The sequence below is a fragment of the Hippoglossus stenolepis genome, chromosome 13 (assembly GCF_022539355.2).
Source record: "Hippoglossus stenolepis isolate QCI-W04-F060 chromosome 13, HSTE1.2, whole genome shotgun sequence".
Lineage (NCBI taxonomy): Eukaryota > Metazoa > Chordata > Actinopteri > Pleuronectiformes > Pleuronectidae > Hippoglossus > Hippoglossus stenolepis.
Window position 1 is genome coordinate 2,177,900 of NC_061495.1, and position 12,930 is coordinate 2,190,829.

Consider the following 12,930-nt stretch of genomic DNA (forward strand, 5'->3'; position numbering starts at 1 on the left):
CGCCAAATCGTCCACCGCCAATAAAACCCAGAAGAAGAGGAAGACGGAGAAGAAGAAGGGACACACTTCCGGTTTCAGACTCCATCATCCACCACCAAAATGGCGAAGATCGCCAAAACCCACGAAGGTAAATTTCCTTAAAGAATTAAACACAAACAGCATCTTTTTGCAGCAGTTTTCCCTCAGAGACGAATCGCGAACTGTTCCTGTGCACGTTCCAGTGTCCGAACCCCAAGCTAGTGTCTGAACATGTTGTGTTTGAACGCGATAATCTTCGGGCCGTGATGCGACACAACGCGGACCCCGAGATAATGGCGCTGGGTGCTAGCTTGTTAGCGGCTGTTAGCTTCCACCCCCCCACCCTCCCCCTGCACCACTTAACGGCTTTATCGCTAAAATGGAGAATATGTGACTTCTAACTAATGTTAATATTCTCTAACGCGTGTTCTGCTGCACATCCACCGTTGGATGATTCGCATTTCACACAGTTTGATGGAATTTCTTTTCTGGTCCGGTTAATCTAGATTAGCACCACGACGTCCCAGACACGGACACACGGAGCTACAGCTAGCAGCTAGCAGCTAGCAGCCGCTTCCCTTGTTCCACAGACCTGGAGCTGTGTAATGATTTTAGTTTCGTTTGGTTGACGTGGACCAGGATTCATGTTTTTATTAAATCTAGATCTCGTCTGTACGGGGGCAGCCTGTCTATGATGTCATTAATGAAAAAGAGGGGTCATGTGCTTTAGATTGTTTTACACTCTCCACGATGATCTAGTTCAACTTTGATTCGTCTTTTTAACATGATCTGATGTGGTTAATATTGGAGAAAACAGTTTTCTCAAATCTGAAGATGGCTTTTAATGGACGTCCGACGCCGTTTCATAACAACACGTTCCATTTTCCACGTTGTGTATTTTTTAACGAACTCCTCCCGGAGCTTAACAAGATGGAGAATTAAACCACCTCGTAGTTTCCGTCACATGGTGTGACCGTGGCTCACAGTTTGATTACACGCCATCAAAACACGAGGTTGTTGTATCTGTATTGTGTCCGTGGTCATATTCATTTTTATGTCTTAGATGTTGCAAAGGTGAAAGATTTATTCAAGCCTCAGTGATTTTTACAATAATAAACCCAGAAGGACTCTGATCAGCCAAGGAAACCAGCAGATGGTTTCCCCCAACAGACCGGAACAAACTCACCTCTTCCACCGCCTGTGCAAGAATCATGTCAAACGGTTCAAAGTCCGCATGAGAAGCACTAAAGTGCATTCGAGGGCTTTACAACAAACCCCCCCCACTCAGATGTTACATGTGACTTCTCCTTGTGGTGCAACATATGGCCAAAGTCACTAACATGGAAGGAAGCGGCAGCTGCTGTTGGACAGTTGGTTCGTGGGCCAGTAGAAAACAAACATGCCTTTCTCTAGTTAACAGCTTTTGAAGGTTTCATTTATCTGAGGAGGAAAATCTATAGAAAATGATTCACACAATTTTCCCCTCAATACAAATGCGCGTTTGATTGATTTCTCATTTCCTCTAAAATGCCCAGTTGTTCTGCTATGTTCCCCGTAGCCTTTTTACAGGGAATAGTTTTGCAATTATATAGTTTCTCACTTGTTTGTGTCTCCATTTTCCTTTTTAGATATCGAGGCCCAGATCCTGGAGATCCAGGGGATGAAGGCCACCCTGCTGGAGGAAGGAGAGAAGGGAGTAGGCCTCGTTTCCACTGGCTTTTTTGACCAGGAGATCTATGGAGGCGAGGACAGTCGCTTCGCTGGATATGTCACGTCCATCGCTGCCAATGAACAGGAGGATGTAAGTGTTTCCTTACCCAGAGCATGGATGCATATCCTTACATGTGCTAATGTTATCTGGATTTGGTGCTTTCTCCGTTTTAATGCTGCTGCTAACAGCTGGAACAGAGAGCTTGTGATATTGAGATCTTGCCGGCTTCCATGTTGCCTTATTAAACTTTGATGGTAGTTTTGTCAGAACTGCAAAAGTCACTTAGGCATTTTGTATTTTTCAATAATTGTTACCAAGTCAGTGAGTCTCTCAGCAGAAAAGTGGTATGATATTGTTATATCAGCTCTGTTGTAGTTCCACTTGTTTCCTGGGGCTTGATTGCTCCCCTGTGTCTGTTGCATGTGAGCTAGGAGAGTCTTGCCGTCTTGGTGAGATTTGACTAGACTCTTTTTGTCTTTCTTTCCTCAGGATGATGAAGATGACACATCAACAAGCTTGTTGGGACAGAAGAAGCCAGGGTACCATGCACCGGTGGCAATACTCAATGCCATTCCTCAGTCAGACGAGCAAGTATGTGTTTATTGGCTCTCTCTCGAATATTGATTTATTTCACCCAGTTTTTGAGGCAACTTTAGAAAAATCTTATGAAACTAAATTCTACTCTGTGTCCTAACTTTGTTTTGCAGTACGACCCGTTCGCAGAGCATCGTCCACAAAAGATCGCAGAGCGTGAGGACGAGTACAAAGCCCGGCGCAGACAGATGATCATCTCTCCGGAGCGGCTCGACCCTTTTGCAGACGGTAAATTTAGCTATTATTTTGTTTTCATTAATCATTCCCCGTGTTGTCCCCTTTTCATGGTTGACTTTTTGTGACCCCCCCCATGATTACCAATGGTTTTACACTCTAGTTTTGCTGTTCAACCCTTCGACCACAGTGCAATAACTTGCTTCCCAGACTCAATGCCTTCCCTGTGGTCAATCCTGTGTGGTACAGGGAATTCTTTTTTTGTCATTTTACCTTTTCTTCCTATTATATGATCTACATTTGCATCAACTTGCAACTTAGCAAGAAATGTCCGCATGGTCTCGTAGTTTGTCGTCAATATTTTGGTTTGGGGGAAAATTGTTGTCATCATCCGTTTGTGCAAAATACAAGTTTGACCCTGGTGTGTGCAGTAAAATAAAGCAAAACCTACTGTAGGGTTACCATGCTGTTCAGTGGGAGAGGTGGTTAGGTGCTCAATGTTTTTAAACGGGCAATTTTCCTAACACACGTGGGTCGCAGATGGGTTGTGTGTGAGTCGAAGGGTTAACAATCCCATGTTAGCGTCAGCAATGGGAAGGTGTGCAGGATGAGGAAGTTTGAGGGTTAGCTTTGGTGTAATTGACCTGCTAATGATACGCTGTGCTGAGCACAGGATATTAGGCCAAGTATTATCCTGTTCTGTCATAGACAGAGCTGTAGATCCCAAAGCCGACAGACAAGAGAAATATGCGTAGTCAGTTGCGTAATACACAAGGTAAATCTGATCTCATTTGTCATCCCAGTGCCTTTTGTCTGGGCTATAAGTTGCGTCTCTTGCGGTAACAGGACACTGCTTATCAAGGTAGTTATAAGTCGATAAGAGTTGGAATCATAAATTCAAGACGTAGCTAAATGTAAAATATTCCTTAAAATGGCAGCGCAAGAGTAAGAACATGCTAGATTTTTTCAGTATTGTGTAAAACAAATACTTGTAAGTCAGCTAGTTTTATCTTTATTTCCATTATCATTAAGTCTTAACTTCGGCTGACAGTATGAGCTTAAATGGCCTGAAAGTCTCAGGTTAGTAGGTAGGGCTCATCTGAAGCCTGCATGTAGAGAGAGCTCTTTGTACAAAGTTGTTATGTAAATATATTTTTATTTTACAACTCTCTCTGTAAAATAGAAATATGTTATCAAGAAAAATTGTGTACCACAATTCCACAGGCCCATACTAACTGTCCTTAATTTCTCTCCTACAGCAGTACTGCTTTGCCAGTCCTGTACTGCACTCTGTTAAGGGTGCAGCAACTCATCCTGTGTAGGTTATGGGGAACACAGAGAGCTGTGAACTTGTCAGATTGGTCAGGGTCCACTGGCTGCTTGTTTGGGGCCTTTGAGGGGAATCAGATGCAGCCCAGCTACAACAAACCTCTACCCAGAGAGACTCTTTAGTTTTTCAATTTGGCGCATCAACATCTAAAAATTATGAAGCTCAAATATCCCATGCATTCACAATAGAAAATTGCTGCCCAAATATTTGAAGGATTATCTCTGCCTTTTTGATTTGATCAGTTTGTCCTGAAAAGGAAGTCCACATCTAAATGTGTGATGATTCAGTGCCACTCTGAGTCAGTGACAACGGCCTGTTATACGACATCTGGGCTTGATTTTTATTATTGTTTTCTCATTTTTATATAAATGCAAAAGTAGATTCTTCTATTTTTGATAGTACTGTGGTAGTTTCATTCCAAGGTGTAACCTCACTTCATTTTTAGCTGCTAGTATCTGGACCACAGGGTCTCACATAAAGTTTTTCTAGTTTTGAGGTTACGCCCCAAGAAGATGCTTTGCTTTTTTGAGTGCCATAAATCAATGCAACACAGGTGGTATTCTGTTGTGTGTGAGTTCAAACCCTTTTCCAAAGTGTTACTAATGGTAAAGAGACATTTTCTAGGCTTCTTTTCTGCCGGTTGAAGTCTGACTGCAGAAGGACCCTTGGCACTGAAAGTGTACGTATTCTGAAGAGCACAGCCCAGGACCCCTGCATCAGTGATGGCTATAACTTCTTAATCCACTTAAAGAAAACACCACAACCACAGCTCTTCTCTCTATGTATCTGCTTGTTTTTCATTAGAATGATATGACTGTATTTAAGAAAGGCAAATGTATATTTGTATGTAATTCAGTAGGTCTTTGTTTTGTGAATCAACTGTTTAAAAAACTGGAACATAGTTAATCTGTTGGTAAAGAGTCAGGGTTAGCTGGCTGTGTTTGTTCTTGCTGTGATTGTAATAACTTGGGTCCCTGGAGTGTGTACTGATGAGTTTCCTTTGTTCTTGTTGGTGCTCTTTCGCGCAGGGGGCAAAACACCGGATCCCAAGATGCAGGTCAGGTCGTACGTGGACGTCATGTTGGAGCAGAACCTGTCCAAAGAGGAGGTAACCAGCCTGTCGATGTTTATTTAATATTTTGACCTACTGCAAACCTGTTCTGTGCTTTGTCTCAGCTCAGCTGTATCATTTATCCTGACGTTTGTGCCTTTTTACCAACAGAGAGAGATTCGTCTGCAGATGGCAGAGAAGGCCAAGTCGGGGGAACTGAAGGTTGTTAACGGGTCTGCTGCCGCCCAAGCAGCCGTGAAACGCAAGCGTCGCTGGGACCAGACAGCTGACCAAACCCCCTCTAATACTACACCCAAAAAGATGTCCAGTTGGGACCAAGCTGACACCGGTGCTGAGGTGAATCACTTGTTGCTTGATTTAGTGCCTTACCTTTGGTGCATTACTGTGTAACTTGCTGGAATCCAGTATTATGAGAGAATATGAGACTATTTTGATGCTGTAAATTTTTTCACTCTGTTTCTAATCTCATCTTTCTTTGCTTTGGTCCCCTGTAGACTCCAGGACACACCCCCGCACACACCCCCTCAAGCACCCGATGGGATGAAACCCCTGGCCGCCCTAAAGGCAGCGAGACCCCAGGGGCCACTCCCAGCACCCGTATGTGGGACCCCACTCCCAGCCACACACCTTCAGGCGCTGCCACCCCTGGCAGGGACACCCCCGGCCACGCCACACCTGGCCACGGTGGAGCCACCGGTAGCGTTCGTAAGAACCGTTGGGACGAAACACCAAAGACAGAAAGAGAGACCCCGGGTCATGGGAGCGGCTGGGCCGAGACCCCACGAACAGACAGAGGAGACGAGTCTGTGGGCGAGACTCCAACCCCAGGGGCCAGTAAGAGGAAGTCTAGGTGGGATGAAACCCCTGCCAGTCAGATGGGATCCTCAACACCTCTTCTCACCCCTGGAAAGACTCCCATTGGAACACCAGCTATGAACATGGCTACCCCAACACCAGGTTTGAATTATACCTTCCTTGTGTCCTATTGTCTTGGTATTCAGGGACAATCATGAATTACTCCCATGGATCCTCAAGCCCCTTTTTGTTGCGTCACATGTTTTTGAGTCTGTATCCTCTTCTGTTTTCTTCAGGTCACATGATGAGCATGACCCCAGAGCAGCTGCAGGCGTGGAGGTGGGAGAGGGAAATCGATGAAAGGAACCGTCCCCTCACAGACGAGGAGCTGGATGCCATGTTTCCAGAGGGATACAAGGTCCATACCATTTATAAACTTTACAAAAGAATTAGTATATGCAATATAAAATGTCGTCGCAGCACTGACGGCTGATTTTGCTTTTCCACAGGTCTTGCCTCCACCAGCAGGTTACGTGCCAATTCGTACTCCGGCCCGCAAGCTGTCAGCCACACCCACCCCTCTTGGAGGCATGACAGGTTTCCACATGCAGGTGGAGGACCGCACCACAAAACAGATGAATGACCAGCCCTCAGGAAACCTCCCCTTCCTCAAACCTGATGACATCCAGTATTTTGACAAATTGCTGGTGAGCATCGACACACACATAAAACATCATAAATTCAAAATGTTCCCTGTCTGAAATTCAGTGTGTCTGACGCGGTGCGTTTCTTTGTGTTAGGTGGAGGTGGACGAGTCCACACTGAGCCCAGAGGAGCAGAAGGAAAGGAAGATCATGAAGCTGCTGCTGAAAATTAAAAATGGAACACCACCAATGAGAAAGGTTGGTCACTTCCTGACTCAGATTAATTCCTACATCATAAATCCACAGCAGAGGCTTGTAACAGCATAAAACTAAAAAACAAACAGATCTGTTTTAACTGAACGTCTGATACAGTCTGACTGACCGATCCCCTCTTTTCAGGCTGCTCTGCGTCAGATCACCGATAAGGCTCGTGAGTTTGGAGCGGGCCCCCTGTTCAACCAGATCCTGCCGCTGCTCATGTCGCCCACGCTGGAGGACCAGGAGCGCCATCTGCTGGTTAAGGTCATTGACCGTATTCTCTACAAGCTGGATGACCTGGTCCGGCCGTACGTGCACAAGGTAAGCTCGGTGTACAAGACGTGCGATCGGTTAAGTGAGTTGTGTCTGAGAAACTAACCATTTTCTTGTGTTCAGATCCTGGTGGTGATCGAGCCGCTGCTGATTGATGAAGATTACTACGCCAGAGTAGAAGGCAGAGAAATCATCTCTAACTTGGCGAAGGTAACATTAAGATTCATAAATTCTGTTTGCCTGTGTTCTGCGAACCATTCTCGCCTGTACAACCAGTTTGTGGTCAGATCAGGGCTAGTCGTTCGCTAAATTGATTCCAACACGAGAACCAGCAGATCGGACATTTATTCCCTTCTGTTCTCAACCTGCACCCGTTGGATACAATCAGATCAGTGTGTTTGTTGAGTCCATAGATATGAAAGAAATCCAGATCCGCACTAAAATTGTATGGATTCTTGGTTTGTCATGTCTCTGGCCTCATCTGAATGTATGGCTCAGATTTTGACGTGTGTCCTCCTGTCTGTCGCAGGCTGCTGGTTTGGCGACGATGATCTCCACGATGCGACCTGATATCGACAACATGGACGAGTACGTCAGAAACACCACGGCCAGAGCCTTCGCTGTGGTGGCCTCTGCCCTCGGTATTCCCTCTCTGCTGCCCTTCCTCAAAGCTGTGTGTAAAAGCAAGAAGTCCTGGCAGGCTCGACACACGGGCATCAAGATCGTGCAGCAGATCGCCATTCTTATGGGCTGTGCTATCCTGCCCCACCTCCGCAGCTTGGTGGAGATCATCGAACACGGTCAGTCAAGTCTTGTGGACATTCTTCATTTTCAAAATACCAAATTCAGTTAATTATAGCTTTTTAAAGTTTTTCAGTGATGACTTTTTAGTCCAAAACTAAATTTGATTGATTCCAGATAGTATGAGATCTTTCAAATGTTTTTTTAAAGAGCTGGTTAAAATGTACTATATTATGTGTTTTTGTCATTCTAATCCTTTTCAAATGCATTTAGAAAATGGGTAACATGTGCTTGAAACCAGCAGACACAGTTAATAACCATTAACCAAACACACCATCAATGTGTGTGTGATTAAATGTGCTCACTGGTGTTAACTGTGTCCACAGGTCTGGTGGATGAGCAGCAGAAGGTGAGGACCATCAGTGCTCTGGCCATAGCTGCTCTTGCAGAAGCTGCTACTCCCTACGGTATCGAGTCATTCGACTCCGTCCTCAAGCCGCTCTGGAAGGGTATCAGACAGCACAGAGGAAAGGTGAGAAGTCAAAATACAAAAAAATGTAAAGGTATAAACTGTTTTCAGTGCAACAGACACGCATTGATTATCATCTACATCCACAGTCAGTGAAATAAGTTTGTATTCACAATTGTTTCTTCCTCTGTCACCAGGGTCTGGCTGCTTTCCTCAAAGCTATTGGTTACCTGATCCCGTTGATGGACGCTGAGTACGCAAACTACTACACCAGAGAGGTGATGTTGATCCTGATCAGAGAGTTCCAGTCCCCTGATGAGGAGATGAAAAAGATCGTACTCAAGGTAAAGACGGGATAAAGGAATATCTGTGTGTGATGCTCAGTTTGGTTACGTCCTGCGACTCATTCTCGCCTGTTCAGCCTCCTCATGGCTGCATCAGGGCTAGTACGTCGCTATAATAACACCAACACGAGAATTAGCAGAGATGACGTCTATGTCACCTTTGTTCTCACTCTGCAACCGTTGGTTACATTTACAAACCCGGACTTATCTGACCTGTGGTCTGAAGCTGCATTTTATCAACCTCGTGTTTGTTTAATACATTTTCAGCACTTTAACAACCTGCTACTTTAATACTTGTGTAGATAAACATTGAAGCCCTGGTTGGTTTTGCCCTCTGGCAGTTTTGTATCACCACAGTCTCAGTCAAAACAACAGTTTATTTTAGCTAAGAATATGAAAGACTACAAAAAAAATCTGGATTTTACCTGGTTTAAAAAAAGGGGGAAACCCTGATCTTCTCTAACCGCCGCTTGTGTTCTTGTCTGACAGGTGGTGAAGCAATGTTGTGGCACTGATGGTGTGGAAGCCAACTACATCAAGACCGAGATCCTGCCTCCCTTCTTCAAGCACTTCTGGCAGCACAGGATGGCTCTCGACAGACGTAACTACAGACAGGTCAGCAAACACGGACGCTCGCGTTCAGTCCCCGTTCACACCTGGAATTAACATCAGTATTTGACAGCTTTAAATACATGAGGATTCTCATGTTCAAGTTATCAAACTGTCTTTCTCTTCCAACAGTTGGTGGACACCACGGTGGAGTTGGCCAACAAAGTGGGAGCAGCAGAAATCATTTCTCGCATCGTGGACGACCTGAAGGACGAGGCCGAGCAGTACAGAAAAATGGTGATGGAGACCATTGAAAAAATCATGGGCAACCTTGGCGCCGCTGACATCGACCACAAGCTGGAGGAGCAGCTGATCGACGGCATCCTGTATGCCTTCCAGGAGCAGACGACAGAGGTGAGAGGAGTCACAGTTTTCCAGGACAGGACCTTTGTCTCGACAGGATCTTTTCTGTTATTAATTTCATCCCTTCTGTTTCCATCAGGACTCTGTGATGCTGAACGGCTTCGGCACCGTGGTGAACGCCCTCGGGAAGCGGGTGAAGCCCTACCTTCCTCAGATCTGCGGTACGGTGCTGTGGCGTTTGAACAACAAGTCGGCCAAAGTCCGTCAGCAGGCCGCTGACTTGATCTCCCGTACGGCCGTGGTCATGAAGACCTGTCAGGAGGTACGATGTGAAGACTTGAATATGTATAGATTCAAAGACGTAAACGTGTAACTTGAACTAGAAACTGATGCATCCTTTCATGTTCTGCCACTGCAGGAGAAGCTGATGGGTCACTTGGGTGTGGTGCTGTACGAGTACCTGGGAGAGGAGTACCCTGAGGTGCTGGGTAGCATCCTGGGAGCGCTGAAGGCCATTGTGAATGTTATTGGTACGTCACCGCACTTTATACACAACCCTGGTTTCCTCTGCAGGAAATTCAGATTTCAGAAAACGAAGGTGATAAGCTAATGAATCGTTTCCCTCTCCTCAGGTATGCACAAGATGACTCCACCAATCAAAGACCTGCTTCCTCGTCTGACTCCCATCCTGAAGAACAGGCACGAGAAGGTGCAGGAGAACTGCATCGACCTGGTGGGCAGAATCGCTGACAGGTCAGTACACTAAACCCTCATCTTTAGAAGTGGTGGTGGAACGTGGGACGAACTTCTAATGTGTTTTTACTTTTGTAGGGGTGCTGAGTACGTGTCGGCCAGGGAGTGGATGAGGATCTGTTTTGAACTGCTGGAGCTGCTGAAGGCTCACAAGAAGGCCATCCGCAGAGCCACTGTCAACACGTTTGGTTACATAGCCAAAGCCATTGGGTGAGTCTGTCAACTCCTCGTCAAGATCCACAGAAAACACCAAATCTGTGTATTGTCATTCTTCAGGTTCTCTGGTCTTAACCCGATCTTTGTCCTCTCTCCTCTCAGTCCCCACGACGTCTTGGCGACTCTGCTCAATAACCTGAAGGTGCAGGAGCGTCAGAACAGAGTCTGCACAACCGTGGCCATCGCCATCGTCGCTGAGACCTGTTCGCCTTTCACGGTGCTCCCTGCGCTCATGAACGAATACCGCGTGCCCGAGCTCAATGTGCAGAACGGCGTGCTCAAGTCCCTCTCCTTCCTGTTCGAGTACATCGGAGAGATGGGCAAGGACTACATCTACGCCGTCACGCCACTGCTGGAGGACGCACTCATGGACAGGTGAGATAGAAGGCGAGGGATTGTTATCCTCTGCCGCTCTTTGACCACATTAGTTGAGTAGTTGATAACATGATGTTACCAGTAAGGGTACCTGACTCTGTGTCTCTGTCGTCCTGCAGAGACTTGGTCCACCGACAGACGGCGAGTGCTGTGGTCCAGCACATGTCTCTGGGCGTCTACGGTTTTGGCTGCGAAGATTCGCTCAACCACCTCCTCAACTACGTGTGGCCCAATGTGTTTGAGACGTCACCTCACGTGATCCAGGCCGTCATGGGCGCCCTGGAGGGGCTGAGGGTCGCCATCGGTCCCTGCCGCATGTTGCAGTACTGCTTACAGGTGGGTTTTTAAATATGTTTCAAAAATGATCAATTATATAAGGAATCTGTCACAATATGTGATCGGGGTCGCAACTTAAGATTTCTGTCAATATTGATTTATCTTTTCAGTCTTTAAAATGTCTTAAACTTTACCAGAGCAATGGGGAAGTTGTTCTCAGATGTTTCGTCCAACTAATGGTCCAAAAACATTCAATTTCACTGAAGTAAAACAGAAAAACGTCAAATCACAAGATTGAAGGAGCTTGAACCAGATAAATTAAGTGTTTTGATAAATGAAAGGACAATTATTTTTGAACATAATTTAAATTTCTTTGTTGTCTGAACATTATCATGTATTAAATCTACTGTTTTTTCCCTCCAGGGTTTGTTCCATCCAGCGAGGAAGGTGAGAGACGTCTACTGGAAGATCTACAACTCGATCTACATCGGCTCACAGGACGCCCTCATAGCCCACTACCCACAAGTCTACAACGACGAGAAAAACATTTTCGTCCGCTACGAGCTCGAGTATGTCTTGTAAATACGAATTTATGACCTCTTTGGTTTTTGTCCTCCCTCAACTATATCATCGTCTCGGTTTAAATCCGAGTCGGTTTTAATTCCGCAGCTTTATGTTGGTCTTTCCCGGGGGCTAAAGTAGAAAGTCCACGTCCTGAATGCCACTTAATGATCCTGGAAAAACAAGAGTGAAAATAGGGAATATGGGGAAATGAAAGAAGGAACCTTGTAGAGTCTGTATGTATTGTTTTTTTTTATTTTCCCTGTGAGGAATGTTCAGGGTCACTTGAGCCTTGGTTGAAGGTCGCAGCGCCGTCATGATGATGATGTTTTAAATACTTTTGATTCTTTTTGTTGCTTTTTGTGTATCGCTAGTCTTCTGTATCAGCTGTACACACCCTGTCCAAGTTTCACACCTTCTCTGTTCTTATTAGGTTGTTGCTTTATTTAACCTAAATAAAATGTTTGTGTATAAAAATCAGTTGCTTGTGTCGTATCAAGTTTTTCCTTCCCCGACATTTACAGATGAATGTAGGAGCTGAGGTAATGAAATGCACATGATCCAGAAACTCTGCATTAGTTATGTTGACATTCAGAATCCGATTTTATATTTTTCTGATTTGGATTTTAATGTAAATGGAAGGTAGAACAACTTTTAAAGTTTAATAATTAGTAAGATTGATTATTTAAAACATGCTACACTATAAAATGTACAAGTACCTAAAGTCAGCTTTTCCCTTGTTAAAAAATATAATTCAGGACATAAAATAAAGGGGCTTTGTTATTTTCTTATTTTCATAAAGATGAATGAAAAGATCTCTGAGAAATGATGGAAGGTTTTAACACTTGAGGTCTTTCTTGGCCCATGTCCCGTCCGTCCACCAAGTTGTGTGGAAATCAGTTCCAGGGTTTTTGTGTAGTTGAGTTTGTTCTGACACAACAAACATTTCTACCAAATGTCGTCTGTTGCTCAAAGAAAAGGACAAAATGTTCATTTTATTTTAACACATACCTATAGATGGTAGAACTAGAGAAAGTGATCTTGCTGTGGTCAGTTTTATCGTGTTAACACTTCACATTCTACAACATAGTAAAGTGACAGAAGCTGTACGTGAGTCTTTGGGGTTAATTGTTTCCTTCCAGACGACAGAACCCTGAGATTCAGTGACTCAGAGACTCGGACTGTCGACGTGTGAGTGAACTCAGTCGTTCAGCCTCCGGACCTTCTCCTACTTTTTAACGATTTAATATTTGAGTATATGAGTGGTAACAGTGAGGAGATGTAACGACACACGAGTGATGAATGAATCTCACTTTCACTAAAAATAAAAGCAGTGAACGGCTCCCACACTCGAGCATGAAGAAGAGGAACCTCCCCCACTCTTCCTCCCCCTCCGCTCACACACACTCAAACG

At 45.0% G+C, this 12,930-nt stretch overlaps 1 protein-coding gene across 5 annotated transcripts; it reads left to right on the forward strand.

The window, feature by feature from the left end:
- Positions 1 to 6: 6 nt before the first annotated feature.
- Positions 7 to 11,996, forward strand: sf3b1 (splicing factor 3b, subunit 1). 5 transcript variants are annotated; one of them, XM_035173919.2, is made up of 24 exons: positions 7 to 127; positions 1,647 to 1,819; positions 2,219 to 2,320; positions 2,437 to 2,551; positions 4,856 to 4,935; positions 5,050 to 5,235; positions 5,394 to 5,856; positions 5,991 to 6,112; positions 6,204 to 6,401; positions 6,495 to 6,596; positions 6,738 to 6,917; positions 6,993 to 7,079; positions 7,399 to 7,669; positions 7,997 to 8,142; positions 8,277 to 8,423; positions 8,913 to 9,038; positions 9,165 to 9,386; positions 9,475 to 9,657; positions 9,754 to 9,865; positions 9,968 to 10,088; positions 10,167 to 10,298; positions 10,407 to 10,679; positions 10,799 to 11,015; positions 11,379 to 11,996. In XM_035173919.2, exons 1-24 carry the CDS (start codon positions 100 to 102, stop codon positions 11,535 to 11,537), a joined length of 3,945 nt encoding a protein of 1,314 aa, XP_035029810.1. In that variant the 5' UTR covers positions 7 to 99; the 3' UTR covers positions 11,538 to 11,996. The 5 variants fall into 5 exon arrangements, with proteins under 5 accessions (XP_035029810.1, XP_047198483.1, XP_035029813.1 ...); XM_035173921.2 differs by lacking the exons at positions 7 to 127; positions 1,647 to 1,819; positions 2,219 to 2,320 and adding an exon at positions 4,452 to 4,506 and having other exon boundaries at positions 2,533 to 2,551; XM_035173920.2 differs by lacking the exons at positions 7 to 127; positions 1,647 to 1,819; positions 2,219 to 2,320; positions 2,437 to 2,551 and adding an exon at positions 2,625 to 4,506.
- The last annotated feature ends 934 nt before the right edge of the window (positions 11,997 to 12,930 follow it).

Coding starts and splice junctions, on each gene's coding strand:
- sf3b1 (XM_035173919.2), top strand. CDS start 100: ATGGCGAAGATCGCCAAAACCCACGAAG. Junction 10,299..10,406: donor TACATAGCCAAAGCCATTGG/GTGAGTCTGTCA, acceptor CTCTCCTCTCAG/TCCCCACGACGTCTTGGCGA. Junction 11,016..11,378: donor TGTTGCAGTACTGCTTACAG/GTGGGTTTTTAA, acceptor TTTTCCCTCCAG/GGTTTGTTCCATCCAGCGAG.